This window comes from Podarcis erhardii, assembly GCF_964252035.2.
Source record: "Podarcis erhardii genome assembly, chromosome: 16".
Taxonomy (NCBI): domain Eukaryota; kingdom Metazoa; phylum Chordata; class Lepidosauria; order Squamata; family Lacertidae; genus Podarcis; species Podarcis erhardii.
Window position 1 is genome coordinate 34,096,598 of NC_138514.1, and position 27,349 is coordinate 34,123,946.

Consider the following 27,349-nt stretch of genomic DNA (forward strand, 5'->3'; position numbering starts at 1 on the left):
AACAGTCTTCCCCTCTATCAGCAAGATCAGATGGTGACTGATGACAGACATGGGGCCCAAACAGGGCCGCTGAAAAACAAGAGGGAGAGAGGAAAGTTCATTTCTAAAAGGAATTAGTTCCAGTTCCAATTCACCCTCTCCAAAAAGGAACGAATGCCATTTCAGTTCAATTCACAATTCATTCAAACGGTCCATTCATGCTCTCTGCCCAAGTCTTCAGAATTTTACAAGATGCTCTGCTGAAGTATAAAATATACTTAAGAAAACTAAGAAAACATCAAAATACACAGAATGTAACTTCTTTTTATCCCCCCCCCCAATAATTGTGAATTGTGGGGTTTCTTACAGCTCATAGGAGCCTAGAAGAAAGCACAAAAATCATGCAAAGAAGCACTTTTGATAAGATGGGAGGATAGACAACATTCTGCTACTGTAATTATGATAATTCCTATTGGTAGAAGTAGCCAATCCATTGACAGGGAGCTGCTTAGGGGGAGGCAAAGTGAACCCAGGGCTCATCCACACAGGTCCATGCTATAAAGCTCCATGTCCGAGCACTTTCTCTTTTTTTGCCCTGGCAAAAACCCTCGCGAAAACCCTCTCTTTGAATCAGAGCAAACGGCAACCATGAAAAACCCGAAAGCACAGGCCAAATGGTAAGTATGGATGAACCCCCAGTTGTGTAGAGGCACGGCAGCCATTCTCCTGTATGAGTGGTTTCTTTCTTTCTTTTTTAGGGGCCTTTAATAAGTCACACCGTAATCCTAAGCCACTTTTTCAGTATTTCTTACTTCTTAGGTAAGGTTGTTAAGGGTTGTAGCCCCAATTTATACTCTTCCCCAAGAGCCAGATGGCTTAACCAGGCCCCAGTCCTTGCAAAGCCTGGGCTCTCATTGCCAAGCAGTGAGTCCACAATATGTTTCTCATTTAGCTGCCATACATTTAAAGTATGTCTTGTGAGTTTTAGGAGAAATGTCTGCATTTTCTTTTTTTAATAGAAAAGTTTCATAATGTCTTTGGTGGTGTGGCATGGCTTCAGAGCCCATAGAATTGACTCACTTCTTTAGCTTGGCCAAATAATTTTGGGCTCACCAATCATAAAGAGGGGTGTCCCTGTTTGCCTGTCTCAGGGGCTGGAGGCTGTTTCCCCCTAAATAACCCTCTGCTGAAAAACCAGAAACTGCTGGCAATGTTGCTAAGGTTGTCCTCATTGTCTGCCACCAGGTTGGGTTTTCTCTATGAGAAACGGGGCAATTTAGCGGCAGGAATCTTAGGACATATCTATATGACCACATCCTCCAACATGGCACAGTTATTTCACAGAACTCAATTTGAGACACTTTTCCTCTGGAAAGATCTCTACTGTTTGAAATCTGAGTAGCTTTCCCCACTACGCTGGGGCATGTGTGTTAAGTTTGTCTAATGTGTGAGATTGTCAAATGTTAAGATTATTTTGTTTTCTTTCAAAAAAACAACAACCCCAAATTGTTGTTGTTATTCATTTTCTTAATTTCTGTCCTGGCAGTCTAGAAAGCCTCTTCCTTGCTGTTCCCTTTAGTTTCCTAATCCTAGGTGAAACTTTTTTTATCGAAGATGGCTGATTTACTAGTGAGCTTGTAAAGGAGTGAGCTTTGTGATCCATGCATAAGCAGTGGGGGAGGCAGAGGGGAAATATCTGGCCAGCTATCATGAGTCTGGGGAAACATCTTGGTGGAATTGGAAGGAATGGGATAAGAATGTGGATTTGGAGGAATTGGATACTAGGAGTAAATTGGGATCCAGTGGAGGGGCCAAGCGGACTGTTGGAGATATAGCCTCCTTGGTGCCATCTGGCATTCTGAGCTCCACATCACAGCCGACTGACCCTGTTGACTCTGCCTCTGTTACCAAGGACACAGGGACAGAGCCGTCTTTCCTATTGGGCTTACTGGCACATTGTGCCAGGGCGCTGGCCTCTCAGGGGCGCCCCAGTGAATGGGGGAGCTGCACGGCTTTGCCAGCAGCCTCCCCTTTCCCTGCACACCCGCCAGCTGTGCCCTGTCAACCATATGGCTGGCAGGCGTGCCGTTTGCCTCCCAAGCCTCCGCGGGAGGAGAGCGATCCCTGCAGAGGCTTAGGATGGAAGCTGCACGGCGCCAGATATGCTTAAGATGGCCGTGCATAGGGATGACTGTGCCGGCGCAAACAGATTCAGCAAACCCATCCTATTCTGAGGAGCTCCCATTTGCTTGCCCGGTCCCATGGCTTGGATCTCCAACTGTGCAAATGTCTGTGCCCACCCTTCTCTTCAAAAGATCCAGGGGGTGCATCTCAGGTCTTGTGACAAAGTCTCAGCTCACACCTGGCCATGAATTTAACTTGTTGTGCTTCCTCTTAACCTGAATGTTTGCCTCCTGACTGACATATCACACTGACCTATGCATTCAAGCCTTTGACAGAAACTGAGTTGGGTGTCTGACTGCTGCATCCTTCTGCAGGGGGCCAGGGCACCAGCAACGATGCAGGGAGGTTGATCATTTCACACATAGAACTAACTAGCTCACTACTACTAACACTGAACCACAGCAGCTCTCCAGGTTTCAGGAAAGGGGTCTTTTTCCTGGTCCTACCTGGAGATACTGGGGGTTGAACTTGGAGCCTTTTGCATGCACAACACATGCTCTCTCACTGAGCTATTGGGCAGATCTGCACTCTGCACATTTGATGGCACATTTGATGGACATTTAACTTCCCACAAAGAATTCTGGGATCCCGAGTTTCCTCCTCACGAGAGCTACAGTTCCCAGCACCCGTAACAAACTACAGTTCCCAGAATTTTTTGTGGGAAAGTGTCACTTGCTTTAAATACTGTATTTTTTGCTCTATAAGACTCACTTTTTCCCTCCTAAAAAGTAAGGGGAAATGTGTGTACGTCTTATGGAGTGAATGCAGGCTGCACAGCTATCCCAGAAGCCAGAACAGCAAGAGGGATTGCTGCTTTCACTGCGCAGCGATCCCTCTTGCTGTTCTGGCTTCTGAGATTCAGAATATTTTTTTCTTGTTTTCCTCCTCCAAAAACTAGGTGCGTCTTGTGGTCTGGTGCGTCTTATAGAGCGAAAAATACGGTATGCTCTGAATGTTCTTCAGATGTACGGTGTGGCTCTGCTCATAATCCTTCTCCATTTTTTTTTTTTTTTTTGGTCTGGAAAATGTCTTATAAGCTACGTACAAAGCATAAAACAATCCAGCAAAAATTTCTGAGTGCATCTCATTTTTATTATTTATTTAAAGCAGGTGTGGGGGATCTCCCTCCCTCCAGATGTTGCTCGACTACAACTCCCATCATTCTTGACCATTGGCTGTGCTGACTGGGGCGGTAGTCCAGCAACATCTGGGGAGACGCAGCTTTTCCCACCCCCAATTTAAGGTGTTTATACCCCACCCTTTAGCAATACAAATCAGTTTTCAAGCAGTCCCTGCACTCAGGCTCATAATCTGAAAAGGTATGAAACATGAGGGAAAAGGAATGGGTAAAGCAAACCTCAAGCACAAATTCACTGACAGCCAATGTCAGTGGTGGTTCTCCGTATCGTGCCTTTGGGTAACTATATCTAGTAAAAGCAGTGGTTTAACTGAGATAGATACACAGCCCAAAGTGGTAGAAAAGTCACCAGTAGAGTAATCATGTGTACAACCTGCCCCCTTGCTATTTTCCGTCTAAGTTCCAAAATTTCCAGAACAGGTTATGATTTCACATGGTATACCCTGAGTAACGATCAGCTTTCATTTTCAAACTGTTGGCTTTGGATTATTGGCAACTTTTACGCACCCAAATTTAGAAGAAAATTTCAGAGTTCCTCCTCCTTAAAGGCCTTGTCTTTAAACATTTAAACACAAACCACATCCAAAACTTTGGCACGGATCTGTCATTTTTGCTGGCGATTATTTACCTCTCATTTTTCATGTTTCCCCAGGATGAAAAATGAGCAAGCAACTAATGTGTATCTTGCCTCCCGTAAAAACAACAACAGCTCAGCTCTCAGGGCCAAATTCAATTAAAAAATTACACCAGACTCCTGTGGGTTTGTTTGTTTTTTAGCAATTCCGCACCACCACTCCAGCCCCCTGGCACAACAATTTTGCTTTATTGAACTGGGCTCTTGATTTAGCTGGAAAACATTTTGAGCAATGATCAAGGTATTGAGTTGCTTGATGTAATATTAAATTCATAGCAAAAATTCCTGGGTTTGCATTAACAGGAAAATCAAACTTTTGACCCCAGAATTTGAACTCTAACTCTTGACCTCCTCCTGAGCCCACTGCTCCTTATTAATAATGCTTTTATTATATTTCACAAAATTTATTCCGCCTTTGCTAATATTTTGGAGGGGAAAGTACACTGTGTGCAGAACTCAAGGCCTCCTGTTCTTCCAGCCTTGCATATCTCTCCTCTGATGTTTAGCATGTTAGCAGTCATTACCTATGCACTTCCAAGCACATTTTCCACTAGCCCTGCTGACTGGACTGATAGAAGTTAATAACAAATAACATCCTCAGGGCAACAGTTTAAAACTGTTAGCACTCCTTCTAAACCCAGGGGTTAGATTAGGTTTTTAGACAAATTCATAGAAGATAAGGCTTCAGCAGCTACGAACTCGGATGGCTATGTTCTGTTAGAGGCAGTATGCCTCTGAATGTCAGTTGCTGGGAATGACAGGTGAGGAGAGTGCAGGTGTGCTTGGGTCCTGCTAGCAGGCTTCCTATAGGCATCTGGTTGACCACAGTTGAAACTAGGATGCTGGACTAGATGGGCCATCCTTGGAAATTTGCATTCTCCAAAGTTTGTAATGCCTCTCTCCAACCCAAAATGTACAAGAATGCATTGTGTTAGGGGACATTGCATACATTGGACAAAATTGCATATAAAATTCATATATAAAAATGTACATACAAAATTTCTATGTTTGTTTGTTTTTTAAAATGCAAACTGATGTAAAAGTGGGGCAAACTGAGAAACCAGCATTGACAGAGTTGTCCATCCCTAAAGGAAATATTAAAATATTGCAGGTTGCCCTTAGCCTTTAGAATTGGGCAAGGCTATCAAGTGAATAACTAGAGTTAACCTCCATGCATTTGCCTGATCCTTTTCATTCTGGAAGTCAGGCTGATTTCTTTACACTGATTACAGCTCCTCAAATAGTACCACTTGATTTCTCCCACCCTCCACTCCAGGTGCAGGACATTTCCTTCAGCCACGACTGCCGCTGGGTGGTGGTCAGCACTCTTCGGGGCACTTCCCATGTCTTCCCCATCAACCCGTATGGAGGGCAGCCCTGCGTCCGCACACACATGTCGCCAAGGGTTGTCAACCGAATGAGCCGCTTCCAGAAGAGCGCTGGGCTGGAGGAGATTGAGCAGGAGCTGACGACCAAACAAGGAGGTCGCTGTAGTCCCGTCCCGGGGCTATCCAGCAGCCCGTCTGGTTCCCCTCTTCACGGTAAGTGTTGGCTTTTCCTTTTCAATTGTCTGGCAGGAGTTGAAAACAAAACTGCCCTTTTACAAATCTGTGGTGGGTCCACATTTGGAATACAGTGGTACCTCGGGTTACAGATGCTTCAGGTTACAGACTCCTCTAACCCAGAAATAGTACCTCGGGTTAAGAACTTTGCTTCAGAAATTGCACGGCGGCAGCAGCAGGAGGCTCCATTAGTTAAAGTGGTACCTCAGGTTAAGAACAGTTTCAGGTTAAGAACAGACCTCCAGAACGAATTAAGTTCTTAACCCGAGGTACCACTGTACTGTGTACAGTTCTTGATTGCCTCACCTCGAAAAGGATATTGTACAGTTGAAAGAGGTTCAGAAAAGGGCAATCAAAAGTATCATAGGGATGGAATTTCTCCCTTATTAGGGGAGGTTGAAGCATTTTTAATTCAGAGAAAAGGTAAGTAAGGGATAACATGATAGAAGGTCATAAAATTGTACATGCGATAGAGAAAATCTGTAGAGAAAAACTTTTCTCCCTCTCTCATAATACTAGAATTTGTGGATGTCCAATGAAGCCGAAAGATTGCGCACAAGAACACACTCCCCTCCTGTGGTTTCCAGCAACTGGTATTTAGATGCATAACTCCCTCTGACCATGTCTGGTGGCCATCACTGCCTCCAGTGGCGACAAGTTCCATAGTCAAAACAAAACAAATTCCTTCCAGTAGCACCTTAAAGACCAACTAAGTCAGTTCTTGGTATGAGCTTTCGTGTGCATGCACACTTCTTCAGATACCAAGAAGTGTATCTGAAGAAGTGTGCATGCACACGAAAGCTCATACCAAGAACTGACTTAGTTGGTCTTTAAGGTGCTACTGGAAGGAATTTGTTTTGTTTTGACTATGGCAGACCAACACGGCTACCTATCTGTAACAAGTTCCATAGTTTAACTATGCAATGTGTGAAGAAGTACCAGTTGCTGGAAACCACAGGAGGGGAGAGTGTTCTTGTGCTTGGGGCCTTCTTGCAGGTTTCTCACAGACATCTGGTTGGCCATTGGGAAAACAGGATGCTGGACCAGGTGGACCACTGGCGTACTATAGCAGGGCTCTCCTTATGTTCTAATGTTAGAAAGAGAACTTAGTACCTTCCAGATGTTGTTAGACCCCAACTTTCTGACCATTTACCATGCTGGTCAGGGTTGATGGGAGTTGAGGTAGCCACAGTTTTCCACCCCCTGTGCTACAGCAAGGTATGCAGAAGATAGAGCAGGAAAAATGAATGTTTTTCATATGCAGGTTAAAAATAATTTAAAAGGTTTTAGAGCTTGATCATCTCATGTTTTATTTCATAGACCTCCCAAGGTGTTCTGCTCTGTGTTTCAATGGGGATTTTTTTAACCTGGCAATCATATTGTTGGTTGGTCAAGGGTAGGCGGAGAGCAACATCTGGACATTCTGAAGACAAATATTTATTGTTTTGCGAGGAAATGTGAAAGCCAGCTCAAGATGAAAGATGAGCTGAAATGAAAAGTTGGGTTTGTTGTCATTGTCGCTGATCTCTTTCACAGTAGTGTAGTTGGAGAGCAGTTGTTCCAAGAGGAAAGTTGTTTCCACAGAGCCTTTGCCTAATGCAGCTCCTAACTCTAGGGCAGGAAGCCTGTGGACCTCTGGAAGCTGCTATTCATAGTCCAACACTCTCTGTGAGAACAGGATGCTGGGCCACTGGTCTGATCCAGAATGTCTCTTCTGATGTTCTCAGGAGGTCTAGTTGGTTGACCTTAATGCTCTACTATTTATGAAGCATTTTGAAGCAATTTCACAGTACAGTAAACACACATATAAAACCATTGCGTATATAAAAACGGTTTCAAATTCAATGTGATACCAAATGGGATAAGGATCTCCACTTAGAAGGCTTTTTGGAAGAGGAAAGCCTTCGAGAGATGCCAAAAAGGCAATAGAGACGGCGCCTGCCTGTTATGTCAAGGGAGGGATGTTCCAGTGAAAAGGTTCAATCCTCGGTATTTCCACATATGGCTGGGAAAGACTCCTTGCTCTGAAAACCTGGAGAGCCACTGCCTATCAGTGTAGGCAAAGCTGAGCTAGGTGGACCTGCAATCTGACTTCAAATAAGGCAGCTTCCTAGGTTCTTTCTTGTGTGATTAAGAGTAGGTTGTTGAGTCATTGGTCATGCTAAGGCATCCATTTTTCTGATTGTTTCCTCATCTTAGCAAGGTGGCCAGTGAGGTCTGTGCCACCCAGCTTCTCCTGAGATAGAACATTACTTTGCTCCTTGCATTACAATGCAGCGGTCGAGTGTGGCATGCTTGGAACAGACACCAGATTGCTGTAAACCATTATTATAACACATCCAATCATTTTTAACTACTGACATCATATAGAGAACAGGAAGGAGCGATCAACGTCTGCAGCTTTCATCCATTGGTGTCTGCTTTTTGTCAAGGGGGAAACTACAGTAAGTTGTCGCCTTTATAGGTTTTCCAAACACGTTTGAAGCTCTTTCTTTGTAAATAGAAAGGAGTGTTTGATGCTCAAGAAGCATCTGAGAGGTTTCATTTGGTTTTGATTAGCAGCACGACCAAAAATTTCAGGAGTGGGCGGATGGGTTTTTGTTCCTTCCCCAAACCTAGTGGAAGCTTTGAAGGATTATTATTTTTTTAAGTGTGGGGTTTTTTTTTTAAAGTGACAAGTCAAAACGAAACACCTTGATTTTTGGAGAGTATCGCAGTTCATCGTAGTTGAGGAAAATAGCTTATTTATTAAAGCCGTGAGTCCTCATCACCTCCAGTTCATGCCATTTGATGGTGCATATCCTTGTGGCTGTGTTTCACCTCCCCCGTGGGAGGAAGCCTGCCTCCGAAATGCCAACTGCTGGGATTCATGAGTGAGGCGAGTGCTGTTGCATGAGGTCCTGCTTGTGAGCTTACCATTGAAGCAGGGGTTCCCAAACTGGTCTGCAGACCACCACAATCTTCGTCCAGGTGGTCTGTGATGTAAAAATACACTTTAAAAACGTGCAGCATCATCTAGCACAATTACAATTGCTGCAACAGGAAAAAAAAACATGAAATGGTCTGTCGGGAACCTCAGCAAGTTTCAAGTTGTCCTTGGGTGGGAGGAAAGTTAGGGCATTAGGGCATCTGGTTGGCCACTGTGAGAACTGTCCATTTGTTCTTACTCACCGCTTCCTGTTCTGTTATCAGTTACTGATCCATAAGAGGACCTCTTCTCTTTCCCCATGATTGGGAGAAACAGAAACTGAGTGAAATGAGAAGTGTCAATTTAGGATAGATCGGAAAACCCCTAGGTCCAAAGGATATGAGATACCAGGGACAAGCAATGGTCCTGGCCTTCCTACCTAGATTGGGCTAGCTGTTTTTAGAAACAGGATGCTGGACTAAGTGGGCACAACCTTTGCTCTGATCCAGCAAGGAAGTCCCCATGTTCTTATTACTCATGATCATTAGGAATCAAATCTCCTTGCTGTGACGCTGTCTACTTTTGACTGCCAGCCCCTGGGGATGGAGCACAGACCACAGTCTTCCTGCCCTGCTCATGGGCTTCCTGGAGCCATCTGGCTGGTCATGGTGGGAAACAGGATGCTTGGGCTTGATGGGACTTGGGCAGGGATTATTTTATGAGCTTCAGCTGCTGCAAATGTCCCGTCTGCATTGGGCCTCTGTCAGCACTTAACATCTCCCCTAGCATGTAGCTTGCCACCCTTCCACTACCACCCTTCAAGACCTGTGAACCTCATCCTTAGGGCAGAAGCAGCCCATGTGGTTTTCTCCAGATGCTGGCTGGGACTGCTGGGAGTTGGAGTCCAGCAACACCTGGAAGGCACCCGGCTGGTTCCTCTTGCTTTGCGAGGAAGGGTGGCGAACATTTTTCAGACGAAAGGCCATATTCCCGGTGGGCCACATTCTAGTGGTGGCTGGGGGAATGGGTGGAACAACAAATGTGGACTGTACCTTTGTACAATAGGTTTGTTGCTGCACACCCTTGCTTTGTCCTCCATCTAGGCAAGTGAGTCCAGGTAGGCAACAACACTCAAGGATGCCACAAATTGGCCTGGCAAGGGGTGTAGCCTGGGAGAGTTCCCAGGGAGGGCTCATTTAGCCCTTGGCCCTGATATTCCCCACCCTTGCTCTAGGGACACGGAAGAAACATGCCCACCCAAAATGGTTTTTTATCCTTCCTTCTGACTTTTATCTTTCAAATGCATTCGGCTCAGCAGAGAAGAAAATCTATTTATGGTTTATTCTGGTCCCAAATTGTTTACTTGTGCAATGTAAACCTTTTTATCAGAGTGAGGAGCCGTCCTCACAGGGAATGACTCACTCTTGGCTCCTGCCAGGTTTGCTGTCTTTGAGCAGGAAGGCAGGAAGGGAAATGGTTAAGAAGCATCAGACAAGAGGATAATTTCCTTTGCACCTGTTATACGGTTTATCTTTTATTGCTTAGGTCATTTTATCTGCCAGCCCCACCCTGTTGTATATTTTTGGTCCTTCGGTAGAGCTGCCAAGCTAGTTTCCCCAGTGACCTCAGCCCCAAGTTGAGCATCCTTCTATGGGGTTTCGCTGTTTCCTGGAACAACGTGGTGCCACCGAGTTACATCAATAGGTTGCCTTTGCCTAAATTCCCAGCTTTAGCAATGACCTTTCAGTTTCAGTTTTTAAGCAGTGAGGTGACAGGGAACTGGCATGACAAATGGGCATTTTTATGGGGTTTGATGTTTTGACCCCTTGAAAAATTGATGAGAGGATGACATGCCATTATCACTCCCAAAATGCAGACGTGATGAATAATTGGTTGCAATTTTATTTTCCCATTTTTAGTTTTGTTGTCCCACTACCTTTAAAATGGAGGGTGGGATATATGTTGTCTAAAATGAAATCTTTCTTTCTTTCTTTCTTTCTTTCTTTCTTTCTTTCTTTCTTTCTCCAAAATCATAGAATCATAGCAAATTACCTTGCTCTGACTCAGGCCACTGGTCCAGCTTGCTCAGTATTATCTACACTGATAAATAGCGGCTCTCCAAGGTTCAGGCAAGGAGCTTCCCCCAGGCCTACCAGGGGACACTGCCAGGGCTTGAACCAGGGACCTTCCGCTCTGAGCTGCAGCCTTTGCTCTCTACAGTGGATGAGGCTGCTCTTTGTTGTCTCTGAATCACTGCGATTAGTTTGTTCAATCGCTCCCAGTGCAGAGAGACAGGGAAATATGTCCCCAACCCCAGCTGAAATATTTTTGAATTTCAAAACCTAGAAGAAGGTTGGGTAGGCCTTAATAAGTTGGTTTTTTACGTTATGCCTTTGAATCATAGAACTGTAGAGTTGGGAGGGAATACGAGGGCCATCTGGTCCAGCCCCCTAAAGTGTTTGCCCAGTGTGGAGCTCGAACCCACAGCCCTGAGATTAAGAGTCTCATGCTTTACTGACTGAGCCTTGTCTATAATAAATAACTTTCATTTAAGGGTTGTGGCAGGATCGGGAAGACCCAACCAGTTTATTGGACTTTTAAATCAGCTATTCACAATCTGTGGTCCTGAGAAAGGAATGATTTAAGTAACTGAAGGTTCTTGTGAGTCCAGGGTGCATGCTATTCACAGAGGAGGCTGCCCACTGCATCTCTGAATGAGTCACTGCTCATCCAGGGAGAGGGCAGAGCACATGTTTCTGTCCCCAGCACCTCTAGGAAGGGCTAGGAAAGACCCTTGCCTGAGCTCAGGAGAGCCTCTTCCAGCCGTTGTAGATGATACTGACTTAGATGAACTAACCTGCTTTCCTGTGCCTCCTTCAGCTTCTGCTTGGGGAGGGCAACTTTGCCACATCTCTGCATCAGCTGTGACAGGTTAATTCAGTCGACCCCAGATGCAGGAAAACAATCAGCCTGCAGATAAGGTTGCCTGTTGTGTCTCTGCCTGAGTCCCTGCCCTTTCAGTCAGGGACAGTGGATGTCACGGGGCGGAAATTGGGCGGCAGAGAAATGAGCTCTAGCCCAATGTTGTCTACTCCAGCTGGTAGCAGCTCTCCAGAGTTTCAGGCAGGGGACATTCCCATACCTACCTGGAAATGCTGGGGTTTGGATCTTGGCCCTTCTGCATGCAAAGCAGACCTTTCACCACTGAGCTACAGCCTTGTGACCATACCGAATGTGCTAAACTCCACGGTGGGTCCCCCCCCCATCGAAATAAAGTAGCCAGTTGAAGTGCACTCCCCTCCCCCATCAATAATGTGTTGTTTGACCCTAAGAAACTCTTGACTTGAGCCTCCTGTGGGGCTGCAGAATAACATATGTCACATTGCAAAGTTTCCCTTAAAATCGGGGGTAGTGGTGGGAGTGAGAGAGACCAAGCATTTTCATCCGCAGCCTTTTACTGTCTGTGCGTACATGGTTGCATTGCAAGGGAGAAAATGAGGACAGAATCCAGAGGTTTGATAAATATACACATCTCAGAATGCCTGCAATGTGTCCCTGTCACTGTGCCCGATTTCCTCTCCTCTCCTAGCAGGGTTCTTATGGGAAAGCAGACTTGAAAGACGTGACGGCTCCCGTTCCCCCTTCCTGAGAAGCAGATTGGCTTCCTTTAAGTAACACTCACTTAAGAAACCACCTTTTAGAGCACGGCGGACCTAAAATAGTCCTTGCGAAAATGAGCACTGGAGGGCAGTTCCCGTCCAAATTACATTTAATATCCGAGCCTGTAAACAAGAGAGCCTGTCGGCCGAGCTGTCTGCGTGCCTCTGTCTCCAGTCCACCCCTTTTTCTCTTTCATTTTATCTCCTGCCGTGTTGACTGGTGGTTCTAGATGCAGGCCTTAAAACATTCAAATAGGTTTTGCTTCGTCTGACGGCAACCACAGTCCAGCTTTGATCAGAGCTGCTTTAAAGATGCCCCCCCCCGCCGCTTTTACCCATCATCCAGAAATGATGAGAGATCTGCATCCTCTGGGTTGAATGATGTAGAATAGGGTGGCAAGGGCTCCTTCCCATTCCGGGTGGTATGACATGTGTGTTGACAGAGTCTGAGCCTTCCTCAGGCCAACACTGGGCACGTACACTGTGTTCACGTATACTGGATTTTTAAAGCAAAGCTTAGATAGGCAAGAGATTCAAAACCTAAAATCAACAGTGGGTAATACAACTGGAGGAAGGTAACAAGGCCTTAGCTCAGGAGTAGAACCTTTCCTTGTTTTGCTTTCTGAAGGCCCCGGGTCCAATCCTTAGCATCTTCAGTTAAACAGATTGTGTAGCAAGGGATGGGAAAGACCTCTGTCTCTTTGCCTGAGATTCTGGGGAGGAGATAGTGCTAGGTTAGATGGACAAATAATTTGACCTAGTATGAGAGGAGAGGCAGAGCACATCCTTTGGGCATTTCAATCTGAGGTCGCCATGCTGAACACTGAAGCAGGGCAGCATTTATTTCCGTTTAGTTAATCCAGAATACGTCCTCCTCTTGCTCTGCTCATCATCAGCTCAGGCTCTGATTGTAAAGCAAACAGAAGTTAGGGATCAAGCTGGTCTGCATTCAGCATGTTGAACCTGGGGGCCAAATGGGATCTTCCAGTCCTCTCTGTTTGGTCCTCAGGACTCTCCCCAGGCTGCATGCCCTCTGAACCACACCCCTGCCCTGCTTTGTAGCCTCCTAGGGTATCTCTGCCTGCCTGGAAGGTGCCCTTGATTTCTGATCATGCTTCTTGCTTGCTAGATGGAGGACAGGAAGGAGCGTGTGTCAGAGTCAGTATCGGAAAAACCTTATTGTATAAAGGTAAAAATGTACACCTGTTGCTTTGCCCACTTTTGCCTCCAGCCCCACCCACCATTGCTGTGTGGCCCCCAGAAGGGAGAACATCCCTTGGGATGAAAAAGGTTTCCCAGCCCTTGGAATAGTTCAGTGCCTGGAAGGAAGGACTAAGCGAAGGTATCCCAAAGAACGAGGGAGATTCTGAACCCCATGTTTGTTTTAATTTTTTAAATTACACTTAATATTTCACCCTTCTTCCACTGTGGAACCCACAGTGGCACACACACATGGTATTTTCCATCCAGGCACTGACCATACCCAGACCTGCTTAGCTTTGGCAAGGTGGTGGCCTCCTGTGGCTTTTCCCCAGGACCTGCTTGCATGGACCTTTCTTGCCTTAAATATGAGACCACCTACTAGTTTCCCTTTCTGAGTGACAGAGGCAAAGTTCCACCTTCAAACAGAAGGAGCCAGCCAGGACCATCGCATCTATTTGGGACCTTAGATGTATGCAAAACAATGACACCACAATCTTCATTTTGAGCATTAACGTTGGGATGCTTAAGTGAATGTCCTCTAGAGGGTGGTGTTTTCTCAGCTTTTGCCATGGGTGCCTCAGAGAGCCCCCTCTCCTCTCCTTGCACTGTATGTCTGTGTTAGGCCAATGGCCGATTTATGATGTATGAGGTAGCAATATTGTTTTATCTTGCTGTTCCACGATATGGGAAGGCCGTCACAGCCGCTTGTTGACTTCTTGTTTGAAATGTTCTCGGAGCTGTTGTTTATACGTTCCCCTCGGAAAGAATTTGCCTCAGCTATTTCTCCTTTTCAAATTCCAAATGACATATTTTTTTATGTGTGGGGGGAGGCGGGAAGAATTGCTCTTGATTGTCCAGCAAAATTTCAAATTGTCCTTGTGTGTATGTGTGAGAGAGACCTTTTCGCTAGGAGCCGATTCACGTATTATGCAGGAAAAGTCAGTGGAATTATGTCAGTAGAATTATGGGCTGCACCATTTCAAAGTGCAGAAGCTGTGTGTGAGTGTCACATTTTGTTAATGCTCCTTCACATTGAAAAAAGGGGGAAAGTGTGTATCAGAGAGAGAGAGGTTTAACATACACACATTCCCTCCACTGTAAGAGCATAAGAAGAGCCCTTCTGAATCAGCCCAAAGGCCAGCATTCTCTTCTAACAATGGCCAAACAGATGCCCCAATGGGAAGCTTGCTACTAACCTAGTAACTGCACAGAGCTTTTTCTGTGGTAGCACATCTGCCTTGCATGCAGAAGTTCCCAGCTTTAATCCCTGACATCTCCACACAGGGCTAGGAGAGAATCCCGCAAGTCAGTGTAGGCAATACTAAGCTAGATGGACCAAGATCTGACTCTGTGTTCTTCAGTGACGGAACTCATGTATTGCAGCAATTGAATAAATTCTGAGTTGAACTTGAACACACAGGTTTACTGTGACTTAATTCGTTCTGTGGCATCCTCTGCAATAAGTGAGAGAAAAGTCACTAGAAATGAGATTGGCAATATGGTGCCCTGAGCAGGGATAAAATTTGGCATACACTCCCCGAAATATTTCTTATTTTCATAGCAATTCCTTTCAGTACAGGTTTTTTTGGGGGAGGGGGTGTTCTCAGTAGGTATCTGTGTATAGGTGGTGTTGTTGTTGTTGTTGTTGTTGTTGTTGTTGGCATTCTTCTGTCTCGAGAAACGATGAAATGTGCCTCCGGGGGTGAAGTCAAACTGCTGCATTAGCAACACCAAGGTGACCTCCTCAGGGCGCAAGCCTGGGCAAAGTGTAATGGAGGTCATGGGCTGGCCAGACAAAAAGACCCCCTCTCAGTTTTGCTGATGTTGTCCAAAGAAAAGCAGAGCAATATGTCTGGCACCAGCTTGGCTGCAGGAGTTGCTGGAAGGAAGCAGACAAGGCACCATCCAACTGTCTTAGGGACTCCACTCCAGTTTTGTGTAGGGTGTACTCCTTAGCCTTTTCTTTTCTTGAAGAACTTCTTCTTCTTCTTCTTCTTCTTCTTCTTCTTCTTCTTCTTCTTCTTCTTCTTCTTCACCTCCTCTGCTCAATGCTCTGTGTGTGGAGAACCACCTGCACTGCCCTAAATTAGGCCCTGGTGGGGCTGGGAGAGCCCAGGAGTGGTGGCTTTGTTTGTGGGTAAGGATGGACAAATCTGCGGTGGCAGCCAACTTGGATGACTTCAAAAGTGTATTAGACATGGAGGATAAAGCTGTCATTGTCTACTAGCCATGATGGTTATGTTCTGCCACCGCTGTCGGAGGCAATATGCCTCTGAATACAAGAAGTGAGGAGAGTTGTGCTATTGTGCTCTGGACATGCTTTCAGGCATCCCATTGAGGCATGCGGTTGGTCGCTGTGAGAACACAATGCTCAACTAGATCGGCCATTCACCTGAGCCAGCAGGTCTCCTTACGTTCTTTTAAAGCAGTTGCAGGGGCGTAGAAAAAGTAGGTTTGAGTAGGAAAGGAGGTGAGCCCCAGACTTGTTCTTGCCCATGCTATGCTAAAAATGCTCACTCCACACTATCCACTTTATATGAAGCCCCTGGGAAGCCCCCTCATGTGCACAGATCTGCCACCACAATATCTCCTTTGGCCCATGCAGTGAGCTGAGCAGAATGAACTTCTGAGACCACCACACCCACTGAGGCTTTCCCCTCCAGGAGCCTTGAGGCCTAAGAGCATGATTGATACCCTTCCCTTGGAGGGATATTTTCCCCTCGGTGCAGGGAAGGTCAACAGCTTGCTTCCCTACTTTGCCATATAATAATTGATTTTGTGTGTGTCCTGATTTATAAATAAGGAAGGCGAGAGCGGTTGGCTTTTGAACCCTAAAAAAATGTAACCTAAGAGGGACTTTAAAAGTGTCAGGAGATTAAAATGAGCCCATCTCAAGACACAGGCACAGTTTTTTCTTTAGTATTGAAAGATGTTGATGGGCGGTGAGGGTTTGCCTTTATTTCTTTTTTAAAAAGTTCCTTGGGTTCCACATTTGTGGGCTCGTGAAACGGGTCCCTTTTCCCATCCCAAGGAAATGCATCTTTGACACTTCTCATGACCTGACTCGATATATTTTCTGACATGGAGCCAGGGAAATATCCTTAAATGTAAAAGCAGAAGCTGCTGAGAGAAAAGTGGAAAGGAAGGGATGGCCTCAGGCACCTTGGCACCCGGGGTGAAATATTAAAATAGATCTCTCTCCTCACCAGGCCTGGTCTGGCCAGAGTTCACTCACATAGCCGCTGCATCTCACAGAGGCCTGTGCTGTTGGTGTGATCTTCAGGGTGTGGTGGTGCTGGGGGGCTTCAAAAGAGGATTGGACAGATTAATACAATGATTGTGTTCCAATCCCATGGTTGAGGACAGTAATGCTTCTGAATACCAGTTGCTGGAAACCACGGGACTGGAGGGTGCTCTCAATCTTGGATCCTGCTTGTGAGTTTCTTACTGGGGCATTGGGTTGGCCCCACTGTGAGAACAGGCAGCTGGATTAGGTGGGACATTGGCCTGATCCAACAGGTCTTTACTTATGTTCACTGAGGGGCCATTGGATGGTTGTCTAACCCTGTGAGGTATATTATTCAGGGCTTTCTTTCTAGAAAAAGAGGTGCCGGGACTTGCTGAGCTTTTTTTAGGGCCCTGGGTATATTATCAGCTTTCCCCAACTTGGGGCTCTCCAGATGATGTTGGTCTCAAGCTCCTATCAACCCTCAGCAACATGGCCAAGGGTCCTGGATGATGGGAGCTGGAGTCCCACCACATCTGGAAGGGCTGTTGCGACGATGTAATTGTGAGGTGAGCAAGAGAAACTACGTACCACCACTACCCAAAATTCATAATATGAAGTTTGTGAGTTTCAGACGAGGACCTGGGAGGCCAGGGTTCAAATTCAAACTTGGCCATAAAGCTCACTGGGGGACCTTGGGGTTGTCCTTGCCTCTCAGGCTCACCTACCTCTTTAAGTTGTTGTGGGGGTTAAATGATGAGGCAGAGAACTGTGTGCCCCATCTTGAGCTCATTGGAGAAGAAAGTGGGATATAAATGTAACAGGTGAATAAAATAAAAAATAAATTGTGGAAAATGTGAGTTTCAGAAGAGGTTTGTATATTTATAAAAGTGTTTGTATGTTGCTTTTGGACCCTAAAATGGGCCCATCAGCCACTCATATAAAAACACCATAGAAATCAAAATAAAAATTTAAACTTGCTATTTCCCACACATTCACTTCAGAACAGAAGTCCCACACTCTCCTGGTCAGCAACCAATTTTTACCAGGGGCCGTATTTTGAACTGATCAAGGCCTGGTGACATTTATTTTCTTGTTCATTTTTAGTGAGCCATTTATGTCCGGCCATTCAAAAAACTCACACATAAAAACCCCCACAACACATAAAACCCTCCAGGGTGGATCAGGCACACACACACACCAGTGTACAGTAATAAAAACTTGACACAATTAACCAAATCATTAAAAAGCAGCAAATTAAGCAGTCAAGAGCAACTAAAGGTACGCAGTTTTAAAAATATTGGTAAATTTGGTAAATAAATTTTAAAAGTCTTTTCTCAGCACTGAAATGGTGTCAGTGCAATTGCCCAACGAGCCCCCTTTGGCAGACAGTTACCCCAAAGGTCCCCTCCTCTTAAGCAGACCCTTCCCCAGTCACCACATGCCAGGTCTCCAACAACGGCTATAGAGAAGGGCTTCTGAAGAAGTTGTTGCTGCTGCTTAGATTTCTTACCATTTGCCATGAGGTCCCAGAGTGGGTTACAATAATTTTTTAAAAATACAATATTAAAAACAGTTAAAACTGATTGTAATCAAAAGAGTGGTGTGGGTTGGAGAATATATTTTTCAGCTGTCAAAAGAGCTGGGTCTTCGATATCTGATGAAGGTGCCAGTTGCACCTCTGTCACAGAGAATGTCCTCTCCTTCAAGAGGGTCTGTAGGGAGGGAGGCACACTTGCAGATATTTGGGATCTAAGTCATGTAGCGCTTTAGACATTGATCTGTAAGACCGTCTGTATAGATGCGGGTTGTTTTACACTTTTATTGGTTTTGTTATGATTGGTTTAAATGTTTGTACTTTTTCTGTAAGTCACTTTGGGTCACTTTTGTGAGGAAAGCGACTAATAAATACAATTAATAATAGTGATAATGCTGGGCCTAAGAAGATGGGAGGTGACTAAAGCTGCTTTTGTTCACACTGAGGGTGCCCTTTGCCTGCACCTTGGCATGAGTGGTGTCCCTTTGCATCTGGGATCAGGCTGGGGGCCAGGTGAGAAGCCCATGCAGGCCAGAAGGAGCCCCTAAGATTGCCATTTGCCTTCTCTCCGTGTTGCACATCTGGCAGATTTGGCGTATCCTTGGCCTGCCTCTGACGCTCACTAGGGTGTAAATAGACCCCTTGCAGCAGGATCTCATAACAGCGGGTGAGTGGTTAAGAAAATGGTGCGTGAAGTTCACCCTGATCAGGATGTGCCACTGGTTTATGAGGCACACGGCCTCTCTTCTCTCAGTGTGTATCGGGGTGTGAACTCCATTTGTCCCTGGCGCTGGAGCTTATCTTCCAAATGTACTTGCTTAACTGGCTGCCTGGCTGGCACAGCAGCCTGCATGGTGCTCAACAGCAGAATCCACCTCTCCCCAGGCCCTGAACCCTTGCCCTCCTTTGGGAGTGAGATGTTTCATGATACTTAAAGGGGATGCAGTGATGACATCAAAGGACGAACACCTGGGAAGGGGGGCAGGCGGGTCGCTTCACAGATGTCAGTGGCTTTCTATTACCATGGTCACCACTTTGTCACATTCGCAGCCAGAGGTGTGGAAAGTAAGTTTCATTTATTTATTGCCGACTTTGCCAACCCACACAGGTGGGAGTTGTAGCCCCAAACCTCTGGAGCCTACCAAGTTGGCAGAGGCTGATAATGAAGAAGGGGCCGCCTAGCTCGGTGGTAGAGCAAATGCTTTGCATGCAGAAGGTCCCAGGTTCAGTTCCCAGTGGCGTCTTCAGATAGGGCTCAAAATGTCCCCTGGAGAGCCACTGCCAGTCAGTATAGACATTACTAAGCTCGATGGAGCAAATCCAATTCAGTATAAGGCAGCTTCCTACATGCCTGTGTCTCTTATTTCCTAGCCGTGGTCTGTTCTTCTAGCAGGCTACTCATTTCTGCTTAGCCTAACAGGTCTGAATTTTCTGTCCAACTTCCTCTTCCTTCAAGCAACCAACTCTGCCTCCTCTGCGACTTGTGCCAGCCTTTTATACACAGCTGCCCCAGTGCTGTGGTTCTGCCATGCTACTTGCAACTATCGCAGATACAGAATCTGGCATGGGGTTCCAATCTTGCATGCCTGGAGGGTTTCTGGAGCCCCAGTTCAGGACTTGAGTCAGAGATTTTGGCTCCCCCCCCCCCCCGCAAGCATTGGTGGCTGGTGACCATTGGAACTGGTGGGGTGGAATACATGGAGCCCAAACAGCAAGTGGAGCCAGAGCCAGTGACAGGCAGAACCAGCTGATTCTAGTTCCCACCCACCCACCTTCCTCCTCCCTGCTGAGTTCTACAGACAAGTTCTGGTCTGTGGGATCACAGCTACAGGACTAGTCCCAAGCCTTTTGGCAAGCTGTGACTCAGACCAAGTCTTGAGAATAAGAGAGGAGAATATTAACGGAAGGATGGGAGGATTGTATGTAAGAAAAATGAACTGGTGGCAACTATGCGTGTGTGTGTTGCTAAGTATTGCAATTGTCCCAGCTGTGGGTTACACATTCTCCCAAACTATTTCGGCGAGCCAGCATTGCTTCCGCAGAAATCCATGCCTCCCCTCCCGGTTCAGATCCCAGGCCTGTTGTTTCTCTCCAGGACGCCACTGTTTCCTCTTCCGACTCTCGCAGATTTGCTGATAGTACTGTAGCAGGTCTGAGAAAAGGTCAAGAGAGGAGGGTGAAAGTCCTGGAACTGTATCTGGGAAGGGTTTTTTTATCCTCATCGCAACTCCCCCACTGTTTGAATGAAAACAAAAAAGGAAAGAAAATAAACTGCCCAGTGTCCCATGCATATTCTTCCCTCCCCCACTAGAACAACATCCTGACATATATATTTAGAAAGATGATTCCCCTCATTTTTGTTGTTGCTTGCATAAAAAAAAAATAACAGTGACTCTGACTCAGAATCTTTATAGAATGCAAAAGTAAACGAAAACCTTTCAGCCCAACCCACAAACGGGTCTTAAAGAGTCAGGCATATTCATAAAATATTGCTGTGATGTTTTATGTAACAGGGATATATATTTGAGCATGTGCAGAAAGCATTTCTTTAAGCAATGAGCCACCACTAGGGATGGGGAAGTAATTCTGTCCAGTTTGCATTTAAAGGTGAATTTACCAAATTTTCAAGGAAACTGCATGTAACTCAGCAACACTTCCTAGTAGGTCTTGCTCCTATAGAGCAATTGCCAGGACTGAAGGTCCCTGCCTTCAACCCTTCTTAAGGCTCCTCCTCTCCCAAATGTTTCCCACCAATCTCAAACTACGTCTGTGCCTGTCCCTGTTCTGCCCTCATTATTCTGCATGTTCTTGGAGATTGGGAGGGGCGTTTGTCACAGCCAGAGAGAGAGAGACTCCTGGGATGCTTCAGCAGTCTTGCCACAAACACACACACACACACCCCGCTTCAGCCACAGCGTCTGAACTGCTCCCTGTCCCAGGTTCCTCCTGATCACTAAACCCTGTTGTCCCTTCAGTATCCAGCATCTCTTCCCAAGCTTCCCCCTCTGACCTCTCCTCATTGTCCACCAATCCCCAGGCTCAGAGCCTTCTTCCTCTGAGATCTCCCTTGGGGGATCCCCGGCTGGCACTTCCCACTACTCTTCACCACCCAGCTAGTCCCTGGCACTTACAAAGCCTGCAGTTTGTCTGGGCCCCGTAAATATGTTTGGAGCAGGACTGTTGTTTGTCCAACTGCACTTCAGGCAACATGATTGGCAGCTGCTTCCAGGGCGCCTAGAGAACACACCCTCTCGGCCTAGATTCAGCTGCGGCTGAAAGTGACTGCAGCCTATCTGTGACACTGTGAATGGGAGAACTTCTGCCTTGGTCAGGTCTGGTCTAAATGCTAGGATCCTGGCATTTGCCTGGTCTGTTCCAGTCCCTGGCTCTAGGTATTGACTTCCAGGGACGCTGGGATGGAGAATGCTGACTCCAAGCCTAGATGTGGGTCAAGACAGAGCATGTTGCTGGTATTTTAGTTGCCCCAAACTCTGTGAAAGTTTAGTGATCTGCGCAATATTTTATTCAAGTTAGCACCCTTGGATGAGATGGATCCCTGCTGTGATCCAGGAGGGCTCCTCCCATGTCCTGGTCAGGTTCAGACCAGTTTCTTCCTCTTTGCCAGATCAGTGGAAACTTTATACTGCAAAGGTGTTTTTGATGATTGCACAGACTTTGCCCCTTCTTACCAAATGTGACATCTTTGCTAGCAAAAACAGCTTCTGGCAGCCCAGAGGCCATCAACACTGTCTTAGGCTTGTGACTATCGAGTGATTAAGCAATGGACCTGCATGCTTGTGTGTTTTCGTCTTTTTTAATTATTACTTAAATTCTCTTGTGTTTCCATCACACTGCAATTGTTCGGTGTATCCAGAATTCTGCACTTTTCACATTTTTTTCTTAAATGTCTAAGAAACAGCTGCTTAATGTATGCTTTCCGCCCCCCGCCCCCCCCCCATGGCCACAACTGTGCTTCTTTTTTTCCTGCCATTAATTTAATAGCCCCTCTTAAAAACCCAAATGTACCTTTGAAACGGCTCTGCACCGAATCATACGACCAGTTCTCTGGTGAAAGGGCCATAGCTCAGAAGTAGAGCACATGTCTTGCAGACGAAAGGTCCCCAACATTTCCAGTTAGGGCTGGAAAAGGTTCCCTGTCTGGGACTCTGGAGAGCCTGCTGCCAGTCAGTGTAGACAATACTGAACATGATAGACCAAATGTTCTGACTCAGTATAAGGCAGCTTGCTAGGTTCCTATGCTCTTACCATGGAAAATACTGAGCTAGATGGACCATTTTTCTGGCTCAGTATAAGGCAACTCCATACATTCCTAAGTGTTAAAATCAGTTGTTTCTTTTCCTGTTCCCATGTCAAACACTGGCTGATATTTTGAGGAGGAGCTGAAGCATCTGCTTTGCATGCAAAAGGACCCGGGTTTAACCTCCCGTCCCCACACCTGTTGTCTCCAGGTTGGGGAGGGAATGTCCCCTGCCTGAAACCTCGGAGAACTGCCACCAGTCAGTGAATACTGACCTAGAAGGACCTATGGCCTGACTCAGTATAAAGCAGCTTCCTGTGTTTCTCTTTACCCTATATTGCCTACTCTGACAGGCAGCATCTTTTGTAAGATTTTAGGCAAGTGTCTTTTCAAGTGCTATTTCAAATGCTTTAATTGCCAGTGTAATATAGTACAGGATTAGCCAACACCCTGCCCTCCCAGGTTGTTTATTGGGGGGGGGGGAGTACAACTCCTGTAACATGTAGCTGACATGGCCAAGGGCCAGGGATTGTGGGAGTTGTGGTCCAATGCCATCTGGAGGGCACCCACATTCGCTAACTCTGAAATAGAGGGCGTGCAGCATATACCATGGTCTCTGTGCCCACGAAACCGCTGCATACACGCCACCTGCTTTGGCCAAGTGTCTTCAGATCACTCCATTCCAGAAGCAAGCATATCAGCCATCCAGATTTCCCTGAGAGGGAGGGTGTGCATGTGCGTGTTAGACAGAGGAAGATAAAATAGAGTGGACGGATACTTTGCAAATGGCATTACCCAGGAGTTGCTCCTGATGGCTTTTGCACAAACGCCCAACTTTGTCAAAACCCCGTAAATCTTGCAAAGTTTATTTTTCTTGCAGCATCTGTGTTTTATAACAGCGCTTTTAATTTGTTTTTGCTTTGTCTGTTGGGATTTCTTTTGTCCGGCATATTCGGGCCTCCCCCCTTCCATTAAAAAAGAACAAACAAAGAAAAGGACTTCTGAGTGGAAGCGAGCATGTTAAGTTATGACTGCCTTGGGACTCTCTCATCCACAAAGCAACTATGACAAGCAGCTATCCCCTGCGCAAGCCACAAAGGTGATTGTTGGTTCCCCCTGCTCTGTCTCCTCCTCGCCTTTGAATCCTCAGCTTAATCCATTTTGCTGATGTGCACTTCTAATAGAAAAAGTGTCTGGAAAAATAAGGATTCCAAATGTTGAAGGGGTGACAGGATGAGTTTGGCTCTCCCCCCACCCCACCCCTCTCCTCTCCTCCCTCCTTCAATGCTAAGCATGCAAAATAAAAAATAAAAATTATGGGCTGAGTTTTCCATGTTTCACTTGTAAGTTTGTTTATTGGGGGAAATGTTCTGCTTTTCAAAGAAGGGTACATTATTGTTAAAATGTGCTTTGAAAAGCCAAACTTCCCATACTCCCCCCAGTATTAGGGATGAGGGATTTTTTTTATTCAGTCCATGTTTAAAGGTGAAGTTACCTACTTTGCAGTTTCCGAAGCAACACACAAACCAAAGCCACCACAGTCCTTTGAAATGCACACTTATCTGAATTTTGCAGTGCAGTTCTCCAGACAAGTAATGTGTACAAAAATGCATATACTAGGGTAAAGTGTTCATATATTAGTGAAAAAATATACAAATGTGCATTATATTAGGGCGGAATCGCCTTGCAAAAATTGATATAGTAGATAAGATTGCATACAAAAATGTACATATTAGGAAACATTCCCACTAAAATACTGATAAATTTTCATGAGGACTTTTTAAAAAAATTGCAAATTGATATGGAAATGTAGAGAACTAAACAATGGAAAAATGAGAAACTGAGAGAAATATAAATTACATATTAGCCCATCCCTGTGTAAAAGTAGTGCCTTGCAGTAAAGAAGGAAAAATGGAAGGTGTTTGAAGTCTAGACTTTCTAGATCTCCAGAAACCACAAACTTGAGACTTGAGGGGCAGTGTCTCATGATGTCTCAGGGGTGCAAAATGGCACGATATAACCTTAGGGGCAAGGAGCAATTATACAGAGGTCCCATCCAGTGTGCTCAAAACTAAGTCAAGATTTGGACCAGGCAGGAGCCATGATCAATCAGTGGCATGGCCCTCGTTCAATAAATGTTCAGCAATCAGCAACAGGGGCTTCCTGTGGTTAGAGGGGCAGGGTATGTGCCTTCTGCCTTCAGTAGAGTCAAATGGCCGCACCTCAGAATGGCCCTGCCATTAGGTAGAATGAGGCATAGAAGGGAGATGCTGGGAGAACAAAGGGTTGTGTCAAGGTGCTGAAAGGCTGAGCTATGTGTACCAAACAGCTTGTCCTGCACTCCCTAAGCTCACCTAGTGCTCTGAGGTACAGTGCATGCAGTTGAAGTAAGATTCAGCTGTCAGTCTGGTCAGCTTCTGCCCATGGAATTTCCAGGTGATGATGCCATCTTGTCCTTTGGCCTCAGGCAGCCAAACAACTTGGACTGGCCCTGACCACTCCACCCAGAGCCCTGCATGTACAGCTGCCTGATTTGTTTGCAGTTCCTCTCCTTGGGAGAAAAAGAAAAGGGGAGGGGACAGACTCCCATCAGTGGGGCAGTCATGTGCACTGTGCTCTGGGGGGAGGGCCAGTATTGCGGAGAAGAGGGGCCTCTGCGCTCTCCTTTCTCCAAGCGAAGAGAGGGTTGCTGCCCAATGAATGTCTGAAGTGGGGCAGGCATTTTGGAGCCTGTAGCTCAGTGGTAGAGCACATGTTTAGCATAAGGTTACCAGATTTTTTTCAATGAATCCAGGGACACTTTTCAACTTCAGTAGAAATGATAGGATTTTGTCAGGGGGGCTGATTTGTAAATCCAGGGACTGTCCCTGGGAAATGGGGAGTCTGGTAACCTTAGTTTAACATGCAGAAGGACCCATGTTCACTCCTTGGCATCTCCAGGGCAGGCTGGGAGACAGCAATAGTGAGCTGCAAGGACAAAACTCCCTATTTCCAATGGCAGGTAAAGAATTTTATTTATTTTTATTTCATAACATTGATACACCGCTTGACTGGGGGGGTACCCTCAAAGCAGTTTCCAAAAAAGAATGGCTGGGATATTGCATAATCCAAATTGTGTCAAGTTTTAAGATCTGACAAAGCCAACAAAGTTACTGCCAACTTTTAAGTAAAATTAGACATGTTTGGTTGGTTCTGGTATCAGAACTTCGACAACTAGTGTATGTTAGCACTTTATGTATGTTTCAGTGCTCAATGCAGTTTTGCTGCTGTGGCTGTTTTGGGTAGATTCTGGCCATGTAATGAACCCTGTGAAGGGAGCAGAATATTGTTTTTTAAAAAGTAAAAAGAAAGAAAGAAAGAAAGAAAGAAAGAAAGAAAGAAAGAAAGAAAGAAAGATTGGAACCAATGTCCCAAGTCCAGCAGTATCCAAGCGATCATAGCAGTTCATGAAAAGGTGCTGACATGCAGTAAACCATTCTCAAATGAAATAGTGCAGAGCAGGTGGTGTAAAGAGACCCTCCTTGTACCGCAAAGTGGCACCACTGTGGGGGTGGCGAAGAAGGTGGGGGGATGTACTGTTGGGCAAATGGTTAACCAAGAGTGGCATGTGATTTGCTTGGAAGGGTGATTGAACTCTGGCACCGGGGGCAGAAAGTCCCACGGTGGGTGGATCTATATCTCATGCCTCTGTGTTCAGTGCCTGCAAAGACCCATTCATCAAACTGTGCATTCCCATTTTCCCTGGCGTTTGCAACCCAGTCAGACATTTCGATAAGGTTACCTAAGTGTTCTGAACAAGGGAAAGAACTTGCTGGTCAAAAACAGTGATAGCTTTTTCTGGCAGCTGAGTGGAGCAGGAAACATGAGGCCGGAGTTACCTTCTGTTAGGGGCAGGGGGTCGGGTTCAGCCAGTTCACATTTAACGGCGAACCCAGGTAACCCTCACTTTCAGAAACCATGTGCGAATTGGAACACAAAAACCCCACTTTGCTGTGCAAGTTCTCCAGAGAAGTAATGTATAATAAAACACTGTGCTAGGGCCAAGTGTGCATCCCATCAGGCTCCTAGCTGGTGTGAGAGGACTCTGTCAGTCTTCGTTTTATGTAATGCATTTGTTTTAGGCTTTTAAAATGGTAAACCGCCCTGGCAGGAAGGTGACAGCTAAATCCAATAAATAAATACGTGAATAATATTAGGGGAAACAACACACGACAATACATGGGGAAACTGATTTGCAAAAAAGCACAGCTATCCTTTGAAATTCATACTCCTGTGAGTTTTAGGATGCAGTTCTCCAACAGAACATTTTGTACAAATAATGCATATATGGAGAGGGTGGGATGAGCATAAAAACATAAATATGTTAGTGAAAATAGATTTGCAATAGATGCTGGGAAAAGTTCCTCATAACTTCTGATGCGTGTGGCATTCACAAACTGTTGGGATAACTCGGGCTAATTCCCACAGCATATTGCCAGCCGGGTCCCTCACCCCCACCCACCAGGACACACACACACAGAATGCTTTTCCATCATCACACTAGAGGACTTCGCCTCTGGCATGTTTGCTTCCTCGTCCTTTGACAGAGAATCGGCGGCTTGCTTGAAAAGGTGGAAAGACAGCTGATGCTTGAGTGCACCCTTCTGGACTTTGGGCCTGTACTGGAAAGGGCTGCTTCTGTTTGCCATGTTCCCCATGTTGCATCGGGAATTGCTTGCTTGTTCAGAGCCTGAAGGGGGGTGAAGTGTAATAGGGTTTCTCCCCACTCCCCGCCACTCCTTTATCACTGAGTGTTTTCTCAGGCCCAGATACAATAGCATGCCATAATTTCCTCCTCCCCGCTCTTTTTTTTAAAAAAATAAAGAAATTGACCTGTTAAATATAATCTGTGGAGCGCCACTTCATCCTGGTAGTGGGTGCACAATGCAGCTCTTCTTGAATACAAGATAAAAGAGCCACTGGAGCGCATTTTGCTTGCTCCCTACGGCCATGCAATTAAGAAGTTAAGGTTGCAGCTTGATGGTGCTGGCCACAACAACATTTCCGTGTGTGTGTGTCTGT

The 27,349-nt window shown here is 45.8% G+C and overlaps 1 protein-coding gene across 4 annotated transcripts in view; it reads left to right on the forward strand.

The window, feature by feature from the left end:
• BCAS3 (BCAS3 microtubule associated cell migration factor) overlaps nt 1-27,349 on the forward strand; it is a 460,752-nt gene that overhangs the window by 141,236 nt on the left and 292,167 nt on the right. For all 4 annotated transcript variants that reach the window (XM_081844097.1, XM_081844099.1, XM_081844096.1 and 1 more), the window contains exon 15: nt 5,212-5,476. In XM_081844097.1, the coding sequence (XP_081700223.1) occupies nt 5,212-5,476 (265 nt within the window). The remainder of the gene's footprint in view (nt 1-5,211; nt 5,477-27,349) is intronic.